Source organism: Paroedura picta, chromosome 13 (assembly GCF_049243985.1).
Source record: "Paroedura picta isolate Pp20150507F chromosome 13, Ppicta_v3.0, whole genome shotgun sequence".
Classification (NCBI taxonomy): domain Eukaryota; kingdom Metazoa; phylum Chordata; class Lepidosauria; order Squamata; family Gekkonidae; genus Paroedura; species Paroedura picta.
The window spans coordinates 7541631-7559459 of NC_135381.1; the positions used below are offsets into that span (position 1 = coordinate 7541631).

The following is a 17829-nucleotide window of genomic DNA, read 5'->3' on the forward strand; positions in this document are numbered from 1 at the left end:
TGTGATTCTTTACCCAGCCCGGAATAAGTTTAATTGCTACTTTTTAGCATAGGCCTGCCCCTCACGGGGACCATCTTTCCATGCATTGTATTGGGATCCTGAGCATTTCCTTGGGGGAATAGTTAGAACACGAAGATTCTTTGGGTGCTACAAGAATATATAGTTGTGACTACCTTGCTTTGAAGAAGTATTTGGCTCCTTGGATGTTCATTTGCTGCTCCTAAAATGCAAGCCCTGATTTTTTCCCCTCCAGATTACCGAATTACGGGAGAAACGGTGCTCTGTTATTGTTGCGGCCTCCGCAGCTTCCGTGAGCTGGCTTATCAGTACAGGCGGAATATTCCTGTTTCCGAATTGCCAGGTATGGAAAAACCATAATTCAGCAGAAGAAATAATTATATGGTCATGGATAACGCTTGCTGTGGAGAGAAGCTTGTCCTAGTAGAGATGACTTGTACAATAAATGCATTGCTATATCTTAACTGGCTGGCCCCAGTGTGGATGATTAAAACAATCCAGTGGGGCCATTCAGAGACAGGGTTAGGACTGGATCTCTCTCTTCAGATTTGCAGAAAAACGAATTTCTAAGGGTGGAAATTCATTCAAACCAGTAATGATCACATTGCTTTTGGTTGAAAAGAAAACAGATCTTATTGGTCCTCACTGATGCAGAGGGTAGACTGAAACCGCAAATCCAGAAGGGAAATACAAGGAAAATGATGATTCTCCTCCTCCCGCCCCCATCTCCCGTAACGCTTAGAGTAATAGTTTCTACGTTCTTAGAGGGTAGTAGTTCTTGTGTATGTTGGTTGTAGCATTCAGAATTCTATACCAAGGCTCTGTCCTGCTTGCAGCTTGGCATGATCCAGCATGATCTAAGTATCTACAATTGTAAAGTCTCATTTGGGCCTCAGGCTCACCGTCAGCCTCTTTTGTAGCCATCCACATGGCTAAATTGCCCACTCTTTTGTTAGAACAGCTAACGCTGGTTTTAGCAACACATTTCCCGTTCCCCATCTTTCTTTGCTTTCTGTTAACCTTGTGGGGCATGTCACCTACGTTTGTCTTCCCTTCCAGTGGCTGTGACGTCCCGTCCGGATTGCTACTGGGGGCGCAACTGCCGGACTCAGGTCAAAGCACACCATGCCATGTGAGTTGTTCGCTCCTGCCCCACCACCATCTTTCAGTGACACTCCCCCCCCCCCAGGCCTGCATCCCAGACAGCAGCGGATTCTCAGCATGGACAGGTGGAGGGAACCAAAGGACTGGCAGCACTGACGGAGTTGGGCGTGCCCCCAGCATGTGTGGCCCAGCAGAATTTTCTTCCCCCATCTTATAGTATATTTAATTTCTACTGGCTTGCTGACTCAGGGTTTCATGAAGCTGTGGGGTTTCTTGATGGCCCTGGAAGGGTTTCCTGAATGGATGGGACTTAATTAATTTAACAGATGTTTAACAAATCAGGTGAGATGACCATATATTGTCATGTCGGCCTGCCCTTCCCCTCTCAAAATGCCCCATGATGGGTCTGGAAGGGCTGGAAAGAGTAGGGATCCCAGGTGGGCATATCCACAGCTCTGCTTCCCAACCATATTCTGCACAATTGCAGCACTTCTGAGGCTTCTGGATGCCCGAAGAACGTTCCGGGGGGCGGCAGGGGGTTTCGAATGGCAAAAAAGTTGAGAAAGGCTGACCTAAACATTTCCCTAGTTTCCCAACTATGAAACTGAGCAATGCTCGTGCTACAAGTTCGCTTCAAGTGGCCTCCCGTTGCAACCCTTTTAACTCCGTTCCCTTTTTTTGTTGTTGTGCTTTCTTTGTTTGTTTCAGGAAATTTAATCACATCTGCGAACAGACCCGATTCAAAAACTGAAGGTGGCTTGGGGGACACCGAACCGGACCCAGTTCTTTCGACCTGCTAGAAGGGAGGGGAGAGGAAAAGAAGGGGAAATTAAACTTGAGATGCTGACCCCGCGGTAATTGTTCCATTGCGCCCTCGTAGCTGGGAATCAGTAACCCTTGACTGTCAGGCCCTCTGGTGTGATAGCCTTCATTTGTAAAGTTTTTCAGGGTGGGTGTTTTCTTCCCCTTGTGAAATGGCAACAAACGAACAATTTATTATTGCAACCGCCATTGCCTCCTCCCCCCCCCCCCCCCCCGGTTTCTTCGCATCGTCACACAACAGGACCTCTGGATCAAAGGACAAATCCCAGCATTGGGCAATTAAGGGTTTTCTGGTTAACACCACATGGTTCAGTACATTAAACCAGATGGAGTGTTAGCGCTGCCCAGCGTCCCATCTAAAGCGAGCTTCCCAACGGTGGGGTGCGTGAAAGCATTGCAATACAGCGTGGAAGGACTTTGTCCAACCATCCCGCTAAACGCGTATCCACACCGGACCTAGCAGGTGTTACGCAGAACTCTTTGGGCAGTTAAAACTCATGGGCAGTGTCTCTAACGGGATTGGTTGCACAGTAGCTGTCTTCCACCAGTCAGCACGGCTCACAGCAGCCATCGGTAGGTAGGTTGTGGCAGTTACCTACGGCGTTGCAATGAAAGCTGCCCAGCCGTTTCTTGGACATGCCCATTTGAGGGTGTCGGTAGCCATGCCGTCAGGATGTACTTTTCCCCCTCCTCTGTTGTGTGGTAGGATAAACTGGGAACTATTTTTCCTCTTGTTGTTGGTTTGCTTTAAAATCTCCAGTGTCGTCATAGCAGCATGCTTTCGTTTCCCCCTCTTTGATCGGTTTGCTCATGGGCTTCAAGGGTGGTCTCCCCCCACTGGCATCCACTTTGTTTACTGCTATTCATTGTAGTTGGAACACTTCCGCCCGGACCCCTTCCGTGGAGTTTCTGGCCCATTATGGACTACATTTATCAAAAAAGCCATTAAGGGGAAATTGCAGCCATCTCTTTAGAGCTCTTTAGTGTTTTTAGTTCTTCCCCGTTACTCACCGCCCAGTTATCCTTAACCAGAATGACCCTTTGCGCGCATTTAACTAGAATTTCCGGTTGCGTCCATTGTACCGGATCGTGGCCCACTCTCAGTCTGCCTGCATTAACTTCGCTTCCTTTCAGTCAACAGCGCGTCAGCAGATGGCTCGGTTTCTCTGGGCTGCTCCTGCTGTAGGCAAGGGATGGTGTTTAGCCATGTGGGGGGGGGGGAGGTAAACCCCTTTATTTATGGCTTGGGGAGGGCGGTTGGTTTTTCATAGATTTTAGGATTCACTAACACAAATAACTTGCTCTACCAAATAGGGATAGGCTTTGTAATTATCTGTGCATGCAAACATTTCTGCTTTTCTTTTTAGCTGTCCAAATTGCGACGAGGACAAAAACAAACAAAAAAAACACCCCACCCCTGAGATGGATTGTGGGGTAGGGGGGATTCAGGGACGAAGAGGGGGATGCAGCACAACTTGTTTTTTTCTCCCCCCCCCCTGCTTCTTTTGGAATGACGACGCAAATTCGCAATACGATTGTTCCATAATATGGTGAAATGATTCTTCTTGAGAGATATATTTTTACAGAAAAAGCTACTTCAAAAAAGCAACATGCTGGTAGGGTTAAATGCCTACAACCAACCCACTAAATCCCTGTCTTCCTTTGCAACAATCATGGATGCAATTTCTGCCCTTGCAGGTGTGTGCTTCATCCTCTTGTCATGTCCCTGAGACCTCAGAGCAGAGCCCTGGCCAAGCTCCCATCACCTGAAGGGAGTGTGGGCTTCCTTCAACACAGAATAATTTTTTCCATCCTAGCACTAGCTGCTACTTCCTGCTTCTTCCCTGTCTGCCCCTTCAGGGTTCAGGTCACCAGACTGCTCTGAACACCCCAGGCCCTTCCCCTTTGTCCTTTCTCTTGGTGCCTCTCCACCTACCACAGCCTGGGAAGTCGTGTGGGTGATCCACCCCCCTTTCCTGTGCTGTCAAGGAGTCTTTGCAAACCATAACATTGGGTTGGATCTGTTCCATCCAATTCAGGATTCCAAGTGCCGACACAGCGAGCAGAAAACAAACTGTAGTTTGCGACTGGAATGTAATGACCAACTTAGGTTTGCTGCAAAAGTCTCTAATGGTGTCCTCTAGGAGTTTAAGCGCTCGTTTATATAGCAGCCTCCAGCTGGAGCCGTAATGCCTTATGTTGATGTCACTTGTCCCTTCCAGTGTTGTCTGACCCACCTAAGGCAGCTGTAAGAGTCACTCTGCTGAGGTACCTGCGGAGGATGCACTAAGCTGTCCTGTTAAAACTCATGGGACTTTGGCTGGGAGTCATGTGGGGTTATTAATCCTTGCTTAGATTGCTTTTTTAAAAGAAAAGATGACCCAGGGAGGGCTCTGAAACACATTCCCTTGCCTTTAACGTAGGAAGCAACCTGCAAAAAGCAAACCAACAGACTAATCCAGGATCCCGTGCCCATTCTAGTACACTTCCAAGGGTTTATATCGGGCTGGCCAAACTGTGGCTCTCCAGCATGCTGGCAGGGGCTCATGGGAACTGTAGTCTGTGGACCCCTGGACAGTTTGGCCTCCCCTGGTCTATACTATGAGGTTGGGTGTACCAAACATGCTCCTTCCCTCCTCCCTTCACACAGTACCACTCTTGCCCACCAAAGCCAGTGGGTTTGGTCCGTTCCCTCCAGTCCAGGATTCCAAGTCTCAGCACGGAAGGCAGACAACAAACTGCAGTTTGCAGCTGGGGCATCATGCCAAACCTATCGGTGGACCAGTGGCATGAACAGTGTGTGGTGTGGAGAGGGAATGTGCACATAAGACAGCATCATGCGCTTTCTCTGCAGGGCTATGCAATCGGCAGCGGCATTTCAGGGGATCAGAAGCCACTTAACGCCCAACAGGAACAGAATTCTGTTCAAGGAGGCCAAGTGATGAGTTTTCTCCATCCGTAAATTGAGGCGTTCCTCAATAGTGCTTTCAGTTCGATGCCTGCGGGCCGATCCAAAAGCTCATGAGGTAGAGCGGCAGGCAAACAAGTAACGTATGTGTGTATATCTCATTAGCCAAACTGTTACACACAAGAGTCCCTGTATCATTTTGACACATGGAGCAGAGAGGGACGATTTCCACAAGTCTAGCTGTAGATCTTTCCCTGGCTTGAATAGCTTCACCTTGGATATAGCAACTTGCCTGTTTCGATATTTACCGTTTTTAAAACTAACAGGTAAAGCAGTACAGGTCAGACTAGTCTTCCTGAAGAGCTGGGTCATTGGGCACAGGTGGTGTTTTTGTTTGTAGACATTCCCAGAAAGCATACCCTGCCACAGCCCAACTCCTCCCACTGATCTACGTAAGCCGGCCCAAACTCGTTGGATTGGGAGGGTATCCCAAGTGCAATTAGGAGCAGTAGCAACTTGCACTAAGTCGAGTCACTTTTGTGAGCCCAGGGAATCATGGGACAGTTACTCAGTTGCATGGGCGGCAGCTGTGTGTGCTTGGGTGTGGTTTTGAAGGGAAGGGGAAACGTACGCATTTCTTAACCTTTTAAAGACTTGGCAGCAAATCCGGGTCCGAGTTTACCCTACAAAACCACACATGAAGAGGCGGCTTCCTTCTGCTTCCGGCCTCTGTGTTGTCTGGAAAGCTTATTCGGGATAATTCTCGTGTTTCGTAAGCAGGAACTGCATATTAGTTTGATTCTAGCCCTGCGAAATTCTATCGCTCCAAGTTCCCAGGTCTTTGGAAACAGCTTGCACATGCACAGTTAATTGCATCCTCTCGGGCTGATCTCACCCGGCCCAGGCTGTGCATGTAAGCAGATGTTTAGCACATGTGGCAAAATGGGGCCTCCACGCTCACTGCATCCAGAGGCGCACTCTGCGTCTCCTGTTGCTTTCCGCCCCCCCCCCCCATTTTGGGCAGACTTCCAGCCATGACTTGTGACGTGGTCAGAGGGCAGACTAAATTTACGAGCAGAGCAACTCCGAAACCAAAATACCAATCCAGCTTCCCTTGCAGTCTGTTAATGCTGGATACATCTGTGTGTGCGTTGTGGGCCTTCCCCCCTCAATTCCCATGTTACGAGGAAACCATCAAATGTACCACACATCAAAACTACCTGTACACCGGAGAGCAGTGGATTTCCCTTTGACATGGCCCTCTGTCTTTATAAAGATTAAAATCTACTTTTCTATGCATTAGGAGCTCAAAAGTAGTGCAATGAAAGGAACGTGGTTTCTCCCCCTCGTTTTGTGTATGTTGTACTTTTTTTTAAAACAAAAGAGTGAAAGTATTAATTTACCAATGGTGGGACTGAATTAAACCTTGACCTTTAATATGCTCTTTAAGTGATGAAGAGGACTGTTTGTTCATGGGTATTACATACTCTTATATGTGTTTAGTCTTTTCTTTTTTTTTATTGTTATTATTTGGATGTACGGTTTGGCCAAGTGAAAATTTAGTTGACGTGGTAACTTCATAAAGCTATACTTGGATGTGGTGTTCTTGAAAAACCAAGCAGATGTAAATGATTACGGCGTCTTTTTCACCTTACAAAAGAGAAACACGTGGAAGGCCGTGGCCCGTTTTAGTTCTGAAAGCCAGGGAGGGTTACGTTGCTGGTAAAGGCTTAGTCATATTCTCTGGGAACTTTTCTTCTGTAAAGAAGGTAACACATCTGTTCTTCCAGCTCTTTTGAGGCAACTTCAAGGATTAAAAAGTTTACTTACGGAAACTGCTCTGGGTTTTCTTTTTTCTTCCCTTCCCCCCACCCCCTCTGTGATGTTTGAACAGTTCTGTGTCATTAATGCGCACCCAGGCTCTGCATGTGGAATATATTTGTGCAATTTAAGCAACCGCGCCTAATGTATCCTTTGCCTCTTGGTTTTAATTTATAATTTGAGTGACGGGAGATGCTGTTGTTGTTCCCTCTACCCAAGGTTAGGACTCTCACACCCCATAACATCAAGATGTATGTGGATAGGTAAGGGAGTGACTCCGTTAAAGGTTCTTGGTAGCAAACTCCAAAGGGAAAGCCAAGTTAGAGTGTGCAAAAAAAAAAAAAAACTAAACAGAAAACCAACAGTGTTTTTCAGGTTCGGATAAATCAAAACCCCCAAAATATCCAACTCCTGGTAATACCAGTATCGTATTCAAATTTGGTAAATATTCAGGAAACCTTCCCGCCCCCCCTGTGGCTCCATTATACTCTATAGGCAGGTTAGTCAATCTGTGGCCGTCCAGATGTTCATGGACTACAATTCCCATGAGCCCCTGCCAGCGTAAGCAAGCCACAAATTCAAAGGAAGACACACATGCACACTGGAGGAAGGCAATTATTACAGGAGACTCTGGCGGCCTGACTTACACCAAGCATTTGCGCAATTCCTCACTTGCATGTCTGTCATACCCCACAGTTCTGCCGTCTGATGTTTTATTGGGACGTCTTGTCTCTTTCCAAATGGGGCAACGTGATGCGTTCACAAGTGGAGTCGGTCGCACTTGTACTACATATAAAAAGGATTCCTAGAGTTCATGAAAGCATCCCTCTGCCGTCTCCCATAAAACCAATATAGATGCTGGTAGATTCCCCTAGGGAGGCAAGAAATAGTGGTTTTGTAAATTAAGAGGGGTGTGTGAAACACACATGGGTAGACTCCAGGAGACACGGCTTCCTGAGAACAGCTGATGGGGAAATGGCCTGGCTGAAATGCTTGAAGAGAGATTTAAGTGGGAATGGCCAAACCTGGGGGTTTAGCTCTGGTTCCTACTCAGCGTGGGACTTTTGGCCATTGGCCTAAGTAGATTCACAAGACTGAGGAGAGAGGAACCTTGTGAACTGCCCTTGGCTCTTTGGAGCAGCCTTTCTCGACCGTTTTACCATTGAGAAACCCCAGAAGTGGCACAATCATGCGGAATAGAGTTGGGAAGCATAGCTGTGGACACATCCACCCTTCCCAACCTCCCCTCCCCAGCCTCTCTAGGCCTTTCATTTGATGGGTCAACATGACCATATATGAGGCTTTCTGAGCCAGGGTTTATTGAAACCTTGGGATTTCCTGATGGCCCGCCCCCTCCCAAACTGGCCAATGACAGGCCTGGAGGGAGTGGGAAGGTGAGAGGTCCCAGGTGGGCGTGTCCACTGCTCTGCTTCCCGACCGCATTCTGCACAATCGTACCACTTCTGGGATTTCTCGAAGCCTGATAAATGTTTCAGGGATTTTTCAATGTTAAAAAAGTTGGGAAAGGCTGCCATATATGGTCATATCACCTTATAAATGTTTAACAGATTTTTAAAAATATATATATAAATTTAACTCCCACTCATTCAGGAAACCCTTCCGGGGCTTTCACAAAGCCCTTGCTGAGAAAGCCCAATCACACACAGGTTTAACTTCCTGCAAGCCTTTAAACAGGTAGATGTCAATATATACAGGTAATTGCTATTCTGGTCTCAGAAGCCAGAGGGTGAAACTAATTGTACTGTCTGCAGGCGCTCTGCTGCTCTGTATAACTTCTCAATTGTATAAAGAACAACTTGTGTAATACGAGGAAACAGATGGAAGTCTTCTGCCAGGTTGGTTGTAGGAACTGGCCCAGTGTGTATATATAGGCCTCAGTACATCCAGTCTCAAAAATACTAACTCAATAGGGGTAAAATTATAACGGCTGATACTTTTCTTCTTCCCACCTGCAATTTCTTAGTGAGCTTCCCAGATGGATTGTTTTTTAATCTTTAATAATGTTTTTTTTTCCCCCAAAGTGAAATTCACAATACAGCACATCTCACTTTTGTCTCTGCCATGCGCAGTGGATGAAAACTCGGTACAAACTTCATACAATGGGGACGGGGGAGGAATAACTCACAAGGAGGGGGGCAGAAACACCCTTGATTTCTCTTAGACAGCTTATTGTGGAGCTATCAGCATTTACCCATTTTCATTCCACACACACGGATCTGCAAACACAAGCAAAAACAAAAAAAAATATCTGGAGCGGATGGGTTGGGTCTGCTGCCTTAACAGGTGCCCCCCAGCCACATGAAGGGATGCTAATCCACAAAAATGGATGTCCAGTTCTAAGGCACTCTAAACTCTTCTCGTTCTTCCCTTGTTCCAGCTGGGCCCGGTGGACGTGCTTCAGTCCACCGGAGACCCTCCACAACTGCCATCGCCACCCTGAGCAGCAGATGGGAAACTTAAAAATGTCGGCAGCTGAAACCATAAATTAGCCTGGGCATAGTCAAGGCTAAGCCTTTCAGGAGCCAGACTGAAAGACTCCCACGTCCTGCAAACATGAAAACTGGATGCTGGATAGATCGGAAGGGCAGAAAAGTTTTATTTTGGGAGGGATTCCATTCCTGGCAGCTGTTTTGCAATAGATACGTGGAGGTTTTCCTGAAATAGCTGTCACGGCCAAATGCAGCCGTGCCGTTCCCAAGAAAGGAGGGTTTTGAGCAAGGGTTAACTAACTATGCATTTCTCAACAAGGCCAGTAAGAAACAAAACATTTGGGGGAGGGGGGGGGAAAAGCATCAAATGCAATGGTTTTCCTTTGATTAAAAGCAAAAATGTAGAATCAAAATCATCTGTAATCAACATGATTTTAGCAGCAAGGGCTTTCCTGTGCCGTCTGCGTGGATGATGGCAGAGAAGCGTTACTTAGCAGCGGAAGAGAAATGACTAAATGGAGCGTGGTTATTTACTGGAAGGCAGGAACTGAGTCTGATTATTGCAAGTCGTTTTTTTTTAAGCCGATCCAAGGAACCGAATTTTAGGCACGTGCCTAAAATAATCCCCAGCAGCCATTTACGACGGTTGCTTCTACACGGCAAATCTAAACTTAGCTGTTATCGGTCCCCTCTCGAAAAAATGCAGGCTATCATGGAAAGAATTCATTTCAAGAGGGTCAAGGCATTTGGGACGGAGTTAGCCGAGAATGGCTGGGGGCTGCCACACTGAGTCCGTAACTGCACAATGCCCTCTTCCTGGTACAGCCCCTCTAATCGGGTCAACGTGACATGGACTGAGAGTTGTATGTTCCCCTTCTGGGTCCGATTTGGATCAGGACTGCAGTGTGGGGAGGAAGTGGCTTCAGATTTCCTCTGGCCTCATTCTCCCGACCCAAAACTGCCTTGGAGAACCTCTGTTGGTTCTGTTGGGGAAATGCGCCACGCATGGTACTAATAACAGCTCCCCAAAGCAATTTATGGCCAGGAAGCCAGCACAGGGGAGAAGATTCAAATCATTTCTCCCCTGTCCCCATCCTGGTCCAAATGTGTCCCCACCAGTTAATTCATAGTTGGCATCACTCAACGTGACCCAGAGACATACCTGGGACAAGCAGATGGTGCAGTGGGGTTCTGAGAATCCACGCCTGCAGAACCAGTGAAATGTTGGAAGGCCAGTTAGTACAGAAGGCAAAACATAGCTAGCATCAGACTGTTGCTTGTCTAGTCACTCAAAACTATACTATAAAAAGGCAGCAAGCTGTGCCTCTGCTGAAAAGGCCTTGAAGCTCACACGGTGTTTTATTTTGCCAGAAGACAAGAAGGGAGACGTGAGTGTTTTTGACAGCCTTGTTAGAGAGAGCTGCTTGGTTTTGCCAATCCATCATGAAGGGCTTATTCATCTAGGCAAGCACATTTGCTGCGTACCTGCAGGCAACAGCAAATACAGCCAGGCATAGAATTGCATGGCTATGGGCCAAAAGCACTGCAACCAATCAAGATTTCTGGCCCAAACCTATCTCCACTTCCCACGCAGCCATGCTCACTGTCGGTAAACAGCAGTGGCAAGCCGGTCAAATTGTGCAACTGTGTTTACTGCTGCAGTCAACATGCCTGTTCTGCTAGGAACACCTTTAAATGCAGCAAACACAGTTTGGGCAACTTGTAGCTCTTGTTCCTTTTAGCTGTCTGTGACAATGCTCTGGCGTCTCCCCAAACTGGTTTATTTCTGTCTCTTGCATGAAGATGACCAAACAGCCAAGAAAGCTCGAGTGGATTTGTTCAAATCGGTTGCATTGGTCAGCAAGTCCGCTGACGGGCCATGTCTGGGCAGAGAAGCGGAGCAGCTCTCTGCAAGATGGGAAACTATCCTCTCTTAATAGGGCCTGCCCCGCTCCTCTGGCAAAGTTAATAGCCTAAAGGCACAATTTTCTGCAGGCCCATTCCGCACACGCTGGATAATGCACATTCAATGCACTTTAGAAGTAGATTATCCTATTCTGCACTTGAAAATCCAGCTGCAAAAGCACATTGAAAGTGCATTATCCTATGTGTGCAGAATGGGCCCAGGAGAGGAAATTCAAGGACTCCCTTTGAAGGGAGCACTTTCTTTTCCTACATGCTTGCCAGACTTCTCTCTCTTTTAATCTTGTCTTAAACAGGAAGAAGGCAGGCAGCTCTTGGCAAGACCCAGGGCCATTTCGCACAGAGCTCAAAGTTGCTATTTGGTTGCCGTTTGTGAAAGCGCTACTTCAAGTAGCGAAATGTAACTAGCCGTGCCCGTAACGCACAGCTGCGGTTTTTGCGGAATTTGGCACTTTCACTTCTCGCCACTTTCGTAACCCACAGGCTTCCGGTTCTCCGTCTTATCGCTACAAAGGAGGTCCCTTTTTAGCGCTTCTGGCCTCCCGTGCCCGTCAATCAAACTGCAGGCACACCTTTGACCTCGACCCTAAAGCCGAACTTGTCGGGGTTCCCTTTTTTTTTAAAAAACCCAGGAAACCCCGTAGCAACGCGTTATCGTCCAATCATTGGCGCCCTTGGAACGTGTTTTCTATTGTTTTCTAGGAACCAGATGCATTGACATGTTTGATTGGTTAATCCCCGCCCACAGTACACGCCCACAGGTTACCTGCTTATATGCACCTGGGCAGACACGCGGTCGGCCTCACTCTTTTGTTTGCGTAGCCTACTGCCCGCAGCACAGGTCAACGTTGCAATGGAGAGGCTTATTTTTCAATTGCTGGCTTACATGCTCGCGGTGGTCCAGCGCATGAATACCGCCTTGTCGCGTCGGACGTATGCTATCGCGGAGTACCGAGAACGGGTGGCCGGAACGCTGACCAGCAGCAGAAGACGTTCTGTAAGGGTAACCATGGCGGCCAAGAAACGCTGGCAAGCTCTGGCAGAGGTCCGGTTCCCCCCCCGGTTCTGGGTGGACGAACGATCCTCTGACTGGTGGGAGAATTTTGTGTGGACTCGCTGGGATGATGACCACTGGATTGCCAACTTCAGGATGTCGAGGGGGACATTTTTTGAACTCGTGGAGGCTCTACGTGGACGCATGGAGAGGCAAGTCACTGGCATGCGGCGCCCCGTTCCAGTTGAAAAAAGGGTGGCTGCCGCATTGTGGTACTTGGCCACCCCTCAGTACTTCCGGACAGTAGCCCAGCAATTCGGACTCGGAGTCACTACGGTTGGCGATATCCTTAAGGAGTTCTGCCTCGCCATGGAGGCGGAATTGTTCAGCAAAGTCGTGTGCCTCGGAGACCGGCTTGGAGCGGTGAGTGTCATTCCATCCCCTTTGCCCTTTAAATTTTTTTTCTTGTTTGACAGGTCAGCAACGAAGACGCGATACACCCCACGCTGACATGCCATGGCTTATATTCTTTTCTTTCCCTTATTCCAGAGTATGGACGGGTTTGCCAGGCTTGGATTCCCGCATTGTTTTGCGGCCGTCGATGGAAGCCACATCCCTATCCGTGCCCCCGGGGGAAGCATAAAAGAGTACGGGAACAGGAAGGACTTTTGCTCTGTTCTCCTGCAAGGAACAGTGGACTTCTCCGGCCGGTTTATCGATGCCGAGGTGGGGTGGAGTGGCAGGAGGCATGATGCCCTTGTTTTCAGGGAATCCAACCTCAGGAAAGCCATGGACGAAGGGGTCTTTGTTCCAGGAAACCCCACCGCCACCATTGAGGGCGTGCGTGTGCCGGCGTTGGTCCTCGGGGACGGAGCCTACCCATTACGACGCTGGCTCATGACTCCCTACAAGCGGCCAAGGACGGACGTGCAGAGCCACTACAACCTCAGTCACTCCCGGGCAAGGAATGTAGTGGAGCGTGCCTTTGGACGTTTGAAGTCACGGTTCCGTTGTTTAATGTCACGACTCCATGTACATATTGACAATGTGACTCCGCTGATAATCGCATGTGTGATTTTGCACAACATATGCGAGGACAAGGGACATAACATCCCCTTCCCTGAGGACGAACCTGAACCTGTAGTCCTTCAGGATACACAGGACATCCCTGAAGCAAGGAGAAAAAGGATATATGCTGAGGGGTGCAAGGTTCGGGACGCCATAGCCACCCACATCTACAGAAACAGGAGGCGTGTTTAATTGTTTTTCCTACTCTGTTGTTGAATAAAGTTTTGTGTTCTTTGTTTAACCTTGTCTTGTGCGGTTTGTGTACTTTGCCAGCAAAAAAACGGGGATTCTCTGGTCCAAAAGCACTTTGACAGCCCTAAATGCTAACTCCCCACTGAAATTGACAAACACAATACGGAAGCGCTGAATGGGGAAAGTTCGGGGAGGCGGGTAGCCAGGAAGTATTGGCGACCCCTGTCAAACCGGAGGATCAATCCACTCATGTTCCAAGGAATAATTTTATTGGTGGGCAGCTTTGATACATTTAAAAAACGGGGTGGTCGATCGGAGCAACGCACGTTCGTTCCCTAACCGTCATTCCGAAGATGCCGAAGCCACGGAAGGGCTCCTTCTGGCAGCGCGCCGAGGCTGAGGCACTTCTGGAGCTGGTGCTACAATCAAAAAGTGTTGGCCGCCTAATGGCCAGCACCCATTGCCACACCAAGGGTGCCTACCTGGTGTTGGCTTCAAAGCTGAGGGAGAGGGGCTATGTCCGGACCTGGGAGCAGGTCCGGACAAAATTCAAGCGCCTTAAGCTGGACTTCCTAAACAGTCTGGAACAGTGGGGGGGGATCCCGCAGCCAAGTGGGAGGACGGTCTTCCACGACCAGATGGTGAAAATATGGGAGAAGGCTGGGAAGCCCCCCCTGGACATGAGGAGGCATATGGGTGAGTGCTGCCCTCGTTGTGTTTTGCCCTTAAACATGCATGGAATGACTAGCTGCCTCTTTCCCCTACTGTCCCCAATGAAATTCGAGAAAGTATTTAGATGCTGTCAACCCCCTCAGACTTAGCCAGCCAGTACTGTAGAACCACTTTGGTTATGCGCTTAGACTCTAACTGTGGTGTGTCCACCAGCTGTGTTTCATCTCTGTTTTGTGTGCTTTTAATTATGATTTGTCTTTTTCTTTGCCCAGCCACACAATCACCATCCAAGCTGGCAACAGCACCTGAGCGTGAGGAGGGGGAGGAAGAGGGACCTTCCACCTCGGGACAGGCTGCAGGTGAGAGTTTTATGTCTGTGAGGGAGACCCATGTGTGTGTACCCACACGGAGCCATATGGGAGCCTGATGTGATGCTTCCTTTTGGAGTGTGATCAAATTCTTTGTTTGATTTCTATAGCTGAAACTGTGGAGGCAAGGCTGCGTGCCATGGAGGCCAGAGTTACTTCCCTGGAGGCTCAAGTGGCGGAGCTGAAAGGGGAGATTGAGCAGCACAGGCAACAGAGGGAGGCGGAAGAGCGTAGGTTATGTTCCCCACTGCCCAACTCTTCTCACACTGTGGCTAAGGCCACTTAAAAGTGTATGCATGTAAACTAAAGAAATTTGAAAATATGTGTGGTACTAATGTGTACTTTTTCTCCCTCCCCACAGTTAAGAAGAAGGAGGACGAAGAGCTCTTCCGGCGCAAAGTTAGGGGGACCGTGGGACGGCTGTGCAGGAGAGTTAGGGCGATGGAAGGGGCTGGGGAGGGGAGCGGTGGGACCTGAGTTTTGTTTCCTGTTTGTGTTTTGGGGTAGGGGTTGGGGGGGGGGGCTCCAAGTTTCATTCCCCAATGTTTTTCCCCTGTTAAATGTATACTTTTGTTAAAAAAAATTGGTTTTCCAGGGGGGTGGGGGGTGGTGGTGCTGGTGGGGCTCCAAGTTTCATTCCCTAATGTTTTTCCCCTGTTAAAATGTTTTTTAAAATAAAATGTTATTGCAAATTTTATAACAAGACTCCAGTGTGACTTCTTAAACTCGCACATATTTAACCCCACACCACACTCCTAAAACTCCTTGAACTAACACCCCTCCAACCTCCAACCCACACAGCAGTACCACAATATACACAATCACTAGAGAGGCCGCTTTCAGCCTTGCAGATTCTACAGTAGGGTACACAGAGACAGAGTCAAAAATATAAACTTTATTCAACAAACAACAAAACACAGATAACATGAAATAGAAAAAGTGGGCAAAACTAGGAGGGGGAGTACTTGTCTGCTGGTTTTATTTTTCTCTTTCCGAGAATAGTCCTCCTTCTTGTTTGGGTGGAGGCATTCTGAGAGGGAGTCGGTGGGGTGGGTGCTGGAAGTGGTGGTGTTGGTGTGGGTGGTGGTGGGGGGGCGATTTGTGGAGGGTAGGCCCTTTCCATGACCGCTACAGCCCTCTCCATGAGTCTCCTTATCAGACGCACCTCCTCCACGCCTTCGCGTAGGATTTGGTTTGTCTCTCTAAGGACTGCCCTCAATTTTCTCCCCTCCTGGGCAATGAGTGTGAGCATGGCTTGGTCAGCGGCCGCGGCACGCCGTGACTCCTCATAGCAGTGCTCAAGGAGCCTCTCTCCCACGCTTGTCAAGACGGAGACGCGCCTCAGCCTGCCGCGTTCCCTCGTAAGCCTCTCCTCTGCTGGGAGCGCACCTCTAGGTGGTGGGCTGCCTGGAGCCAGGGGTGGTTCCTCCTCCTCATCTGAAAGAACCTCTGTTGGCAAAAAATGAGAAACAAAACTGTTAGTAACATCCAAAAAGTCAAAACACACCATGGTGGACATGGTGTTCTTTTTTGTCCCCGTGTTTTCCTGCCAAGAATTTAAACAATCCCCGGCGAGCACATGGCTATTGTTTGTTTGCCCATGGTGTGCTTTTACTTTTGCCTACTTGCACAGCAGGACTCTCAACAATTAAAAGGGAGCACATGGTTAGTGCCTAGCGACATTGTCCTGCAGCTATGGCTCGAAAGGAACAGGTCATGCACGCTCACCATCTTGAATCTGTATCCGCCTGCGCCGGGCAGGAGGTCCAAGCACCCTAGGCTGTTCCTCCTCCTGTGTTCCGGGTATGAAATCTGCAAAAAAAGGAAAAAAAACAGATCTAGGACCAAAGGGTGGCAAAGCCAGCTTCAAAGCCTACACCAGCAACGCAGAGGGACTCTCTTCTTTCTCTTAGCAGTGCTGCTGCCCTGCACAAACAGAAAAGCACAAAGCAGTTAAAACAGCCCCCCCCCCTATTTTTACTAATACCTACCAATGTTAGTTGATGCCCCCGAATCACTATCCACGTCAGGTGCTGCTGGAGACTCTAGGGGCCCCGTCCCTGGCAACTGTGTCTCTGTGGACAAGAGCAGAAAATAGTGAAAAACGAGCAAGCATACACCATGAACCACAAAGCAAGCTCCCAAAGTTGTGAGCCAAAGTACTGCAGAAGGCCTATGGGCGAGGCATGCTGCAAATATTTTGGGGCTGTTGGTTAAACATGACCGTTTCAAATACTAACCACATCAAGCACTCCACAGCCAACCATCTTAATAAATCTTTTAAAAATTAAAATTAAATTATAAAATTAAAACCGTTTCAAATAGTAACCACAGCAAGCACTCCACAGCCTACCTTCTTTTAAAATCTTTTAAAAATTAAATTATAAAATTATAAAATTAAAACCGTTTCAAATAGTAACCACAGCAAGCACTCCACAGCCTACCTTCTTTTAAAATCTTTTAAAAATTAAATTATAAAATTATAAAATTAAAACCGTTTCAAATAGTAACCACAGCAAGCTCTCCACAGCCTACCGTATTATGCGTTGCAACGAACACACGAGAAAACGATGCCCAAACGTCAGAACACACATTTGCTTAAAAGGAAATATAAAATAAAAAGAAAATCACTTACCGGAGGCAAGGGGCGTTTGCTCAGGAGCCTCCTCTGGCTCCCCAGGAACGATGGCGATCAGGTCCAGCGTTACCGATTCCGCGGCTCGTTGCTGGACGGGGGGTGGAGGGCGAAAGCTGGAGGAGGTTCCCTCGCCGGGATCCTCCTCAGCGGGTGGTTCCTCGACCGGGGCAGCCGGCTTCCGAACCACCTTAAGGCTCCGGCCGACGCGCTTCGGCCTGCCGGATCCTTCCCCGTCCCCGTACAGCTGGCGCTGCTCCTCGAAGTAGGGGCAGGTCACCTTTTCGTTGCCGGAACCCTTGTTATGGTTCACGGCTCTCATGTACTCTGCCCTCATTGTCTTGGTCTTCGACCGGCATTCAAGGCCGGTCCTGTTGTGGCCCAGGGCGCGCATCTTAATAGCCACTTGTTCAAAAACCTCCCTATTCCTGTGGGAGGACTGGAACGCGTCCTGGATTTTCTCCTCCGAGAAAATCCCGATCAGGTCCCTGATCTCCGCGTCCCTCCAAGTTGGGCCACGGCCGGTTGCAGGGACGGACGAGGCTTGAGAAGACGATTCCATGTTGCTTTTGCTAGTAGCTGAGCAAAATGGTGGTGGGAGGTGCAGGGTGCAACGGATCATATACCTTCCCGCACACAAAGACAAAGGGACTAGCCGGCTCCTGATTGGTGGAGGGCAGCAGGGGACACGCACATTGGCCACATCAGGTCACATGTCACGTTCAAAACTCCTCGCGCGGGAACAGGATCTGCTCCTAATGGCCAGATTGGCGCCCTTGTTGTTTGACTTAACGCATGCGCGTATTCGTTTACACGCGAGAAGAGCAGTTTGAACATGCAGCGGGAGCCATTTT

At 48.6% G+C, this 17829-nt stretch overlaps 2 protein-coding genes across 7 annotated transcripts in view; one reads left to right on the forward strand and one right to left on the reverse strand.

Annotated features, from left to right (window-relative positions):
• Positions 1 to 6687, forward strand: part of CHFR (checkpoint with forkhead and ring finger domains) — a 28759-nt gene extending 22072 nt beyond the window's left edge. For all 6 annotated transcript variants that reach the window (XM_077309224.1, XM_077309222.1, XM_077309228.1 and 3 more), the window contains 3 exons: positions 254 to 361; positions 1078 to 1150; positions 1831 to 6687. In XM_077309224.1, coding sequence (XP_077165339.1) covers positions 254 to 361; positions 1078 to 1150; positions 1831 to 1873 — 224 coding nt within the window. In that variant the 3' untranslated portion in view covers positions 1874 to 6687. The remainder of the gene's footprint in view (positions 1 to 253; positions 362 to 1077; positions 1151 to 1830) is intronic.
• Positions 6688 to 15286: 8599 nt separating this feature from the next.
• LOC143822688 (uncharacterized) lies at positions 15287 to 17803 on the reverse strand. Its single transcript, XM_077308125.1, has 4 exons — positions 16976 to 17803; positions 16332 to 16415; positions 16069 to 16152; positions 15287 to 15789 (listed from the first exon to the last, which is right to left on the reverse strand). The coding sequence occupies exons 1-4, from the start codon at positions 17595 to 17597 to the stop codon at positions 15290 to 15292; spliced, it is 1290 nt and encodes a 429-aa protein (XP_077164240.1). The 5' UTR covers positions 17598 to 17803; the 3' UTR covers positions 15287 to 15289.
• Positions 17804 to 17829: the final 26 nt, after the last annotated feature.

Excerpts from the sequence above, each read along its gene's own strand:
- LOC143822688 (XM_077308125.1), bottom strand. The coding sequence starts at position 17,597 with ATGATCCGTTGCACCCTGCACCTCCCACCACCATTTTGCTCAGCTACT. Across the intron at positions 16,416-16,975 it reads GCAAACGCCCCTTGCCTCCG|AGACACAGTTGCCAGGGACG; the intron begins GTAAGTGATTTT and ends TCTTGTCCACAG. Across the intron at positions 15,790-16,068 it reads GCGGATACAGATTCAAGATG|AGGTTCTTTCAGATGAGGAG; the intron begins GTGAGCGTGCAT and ends TTTTGCCAACAG.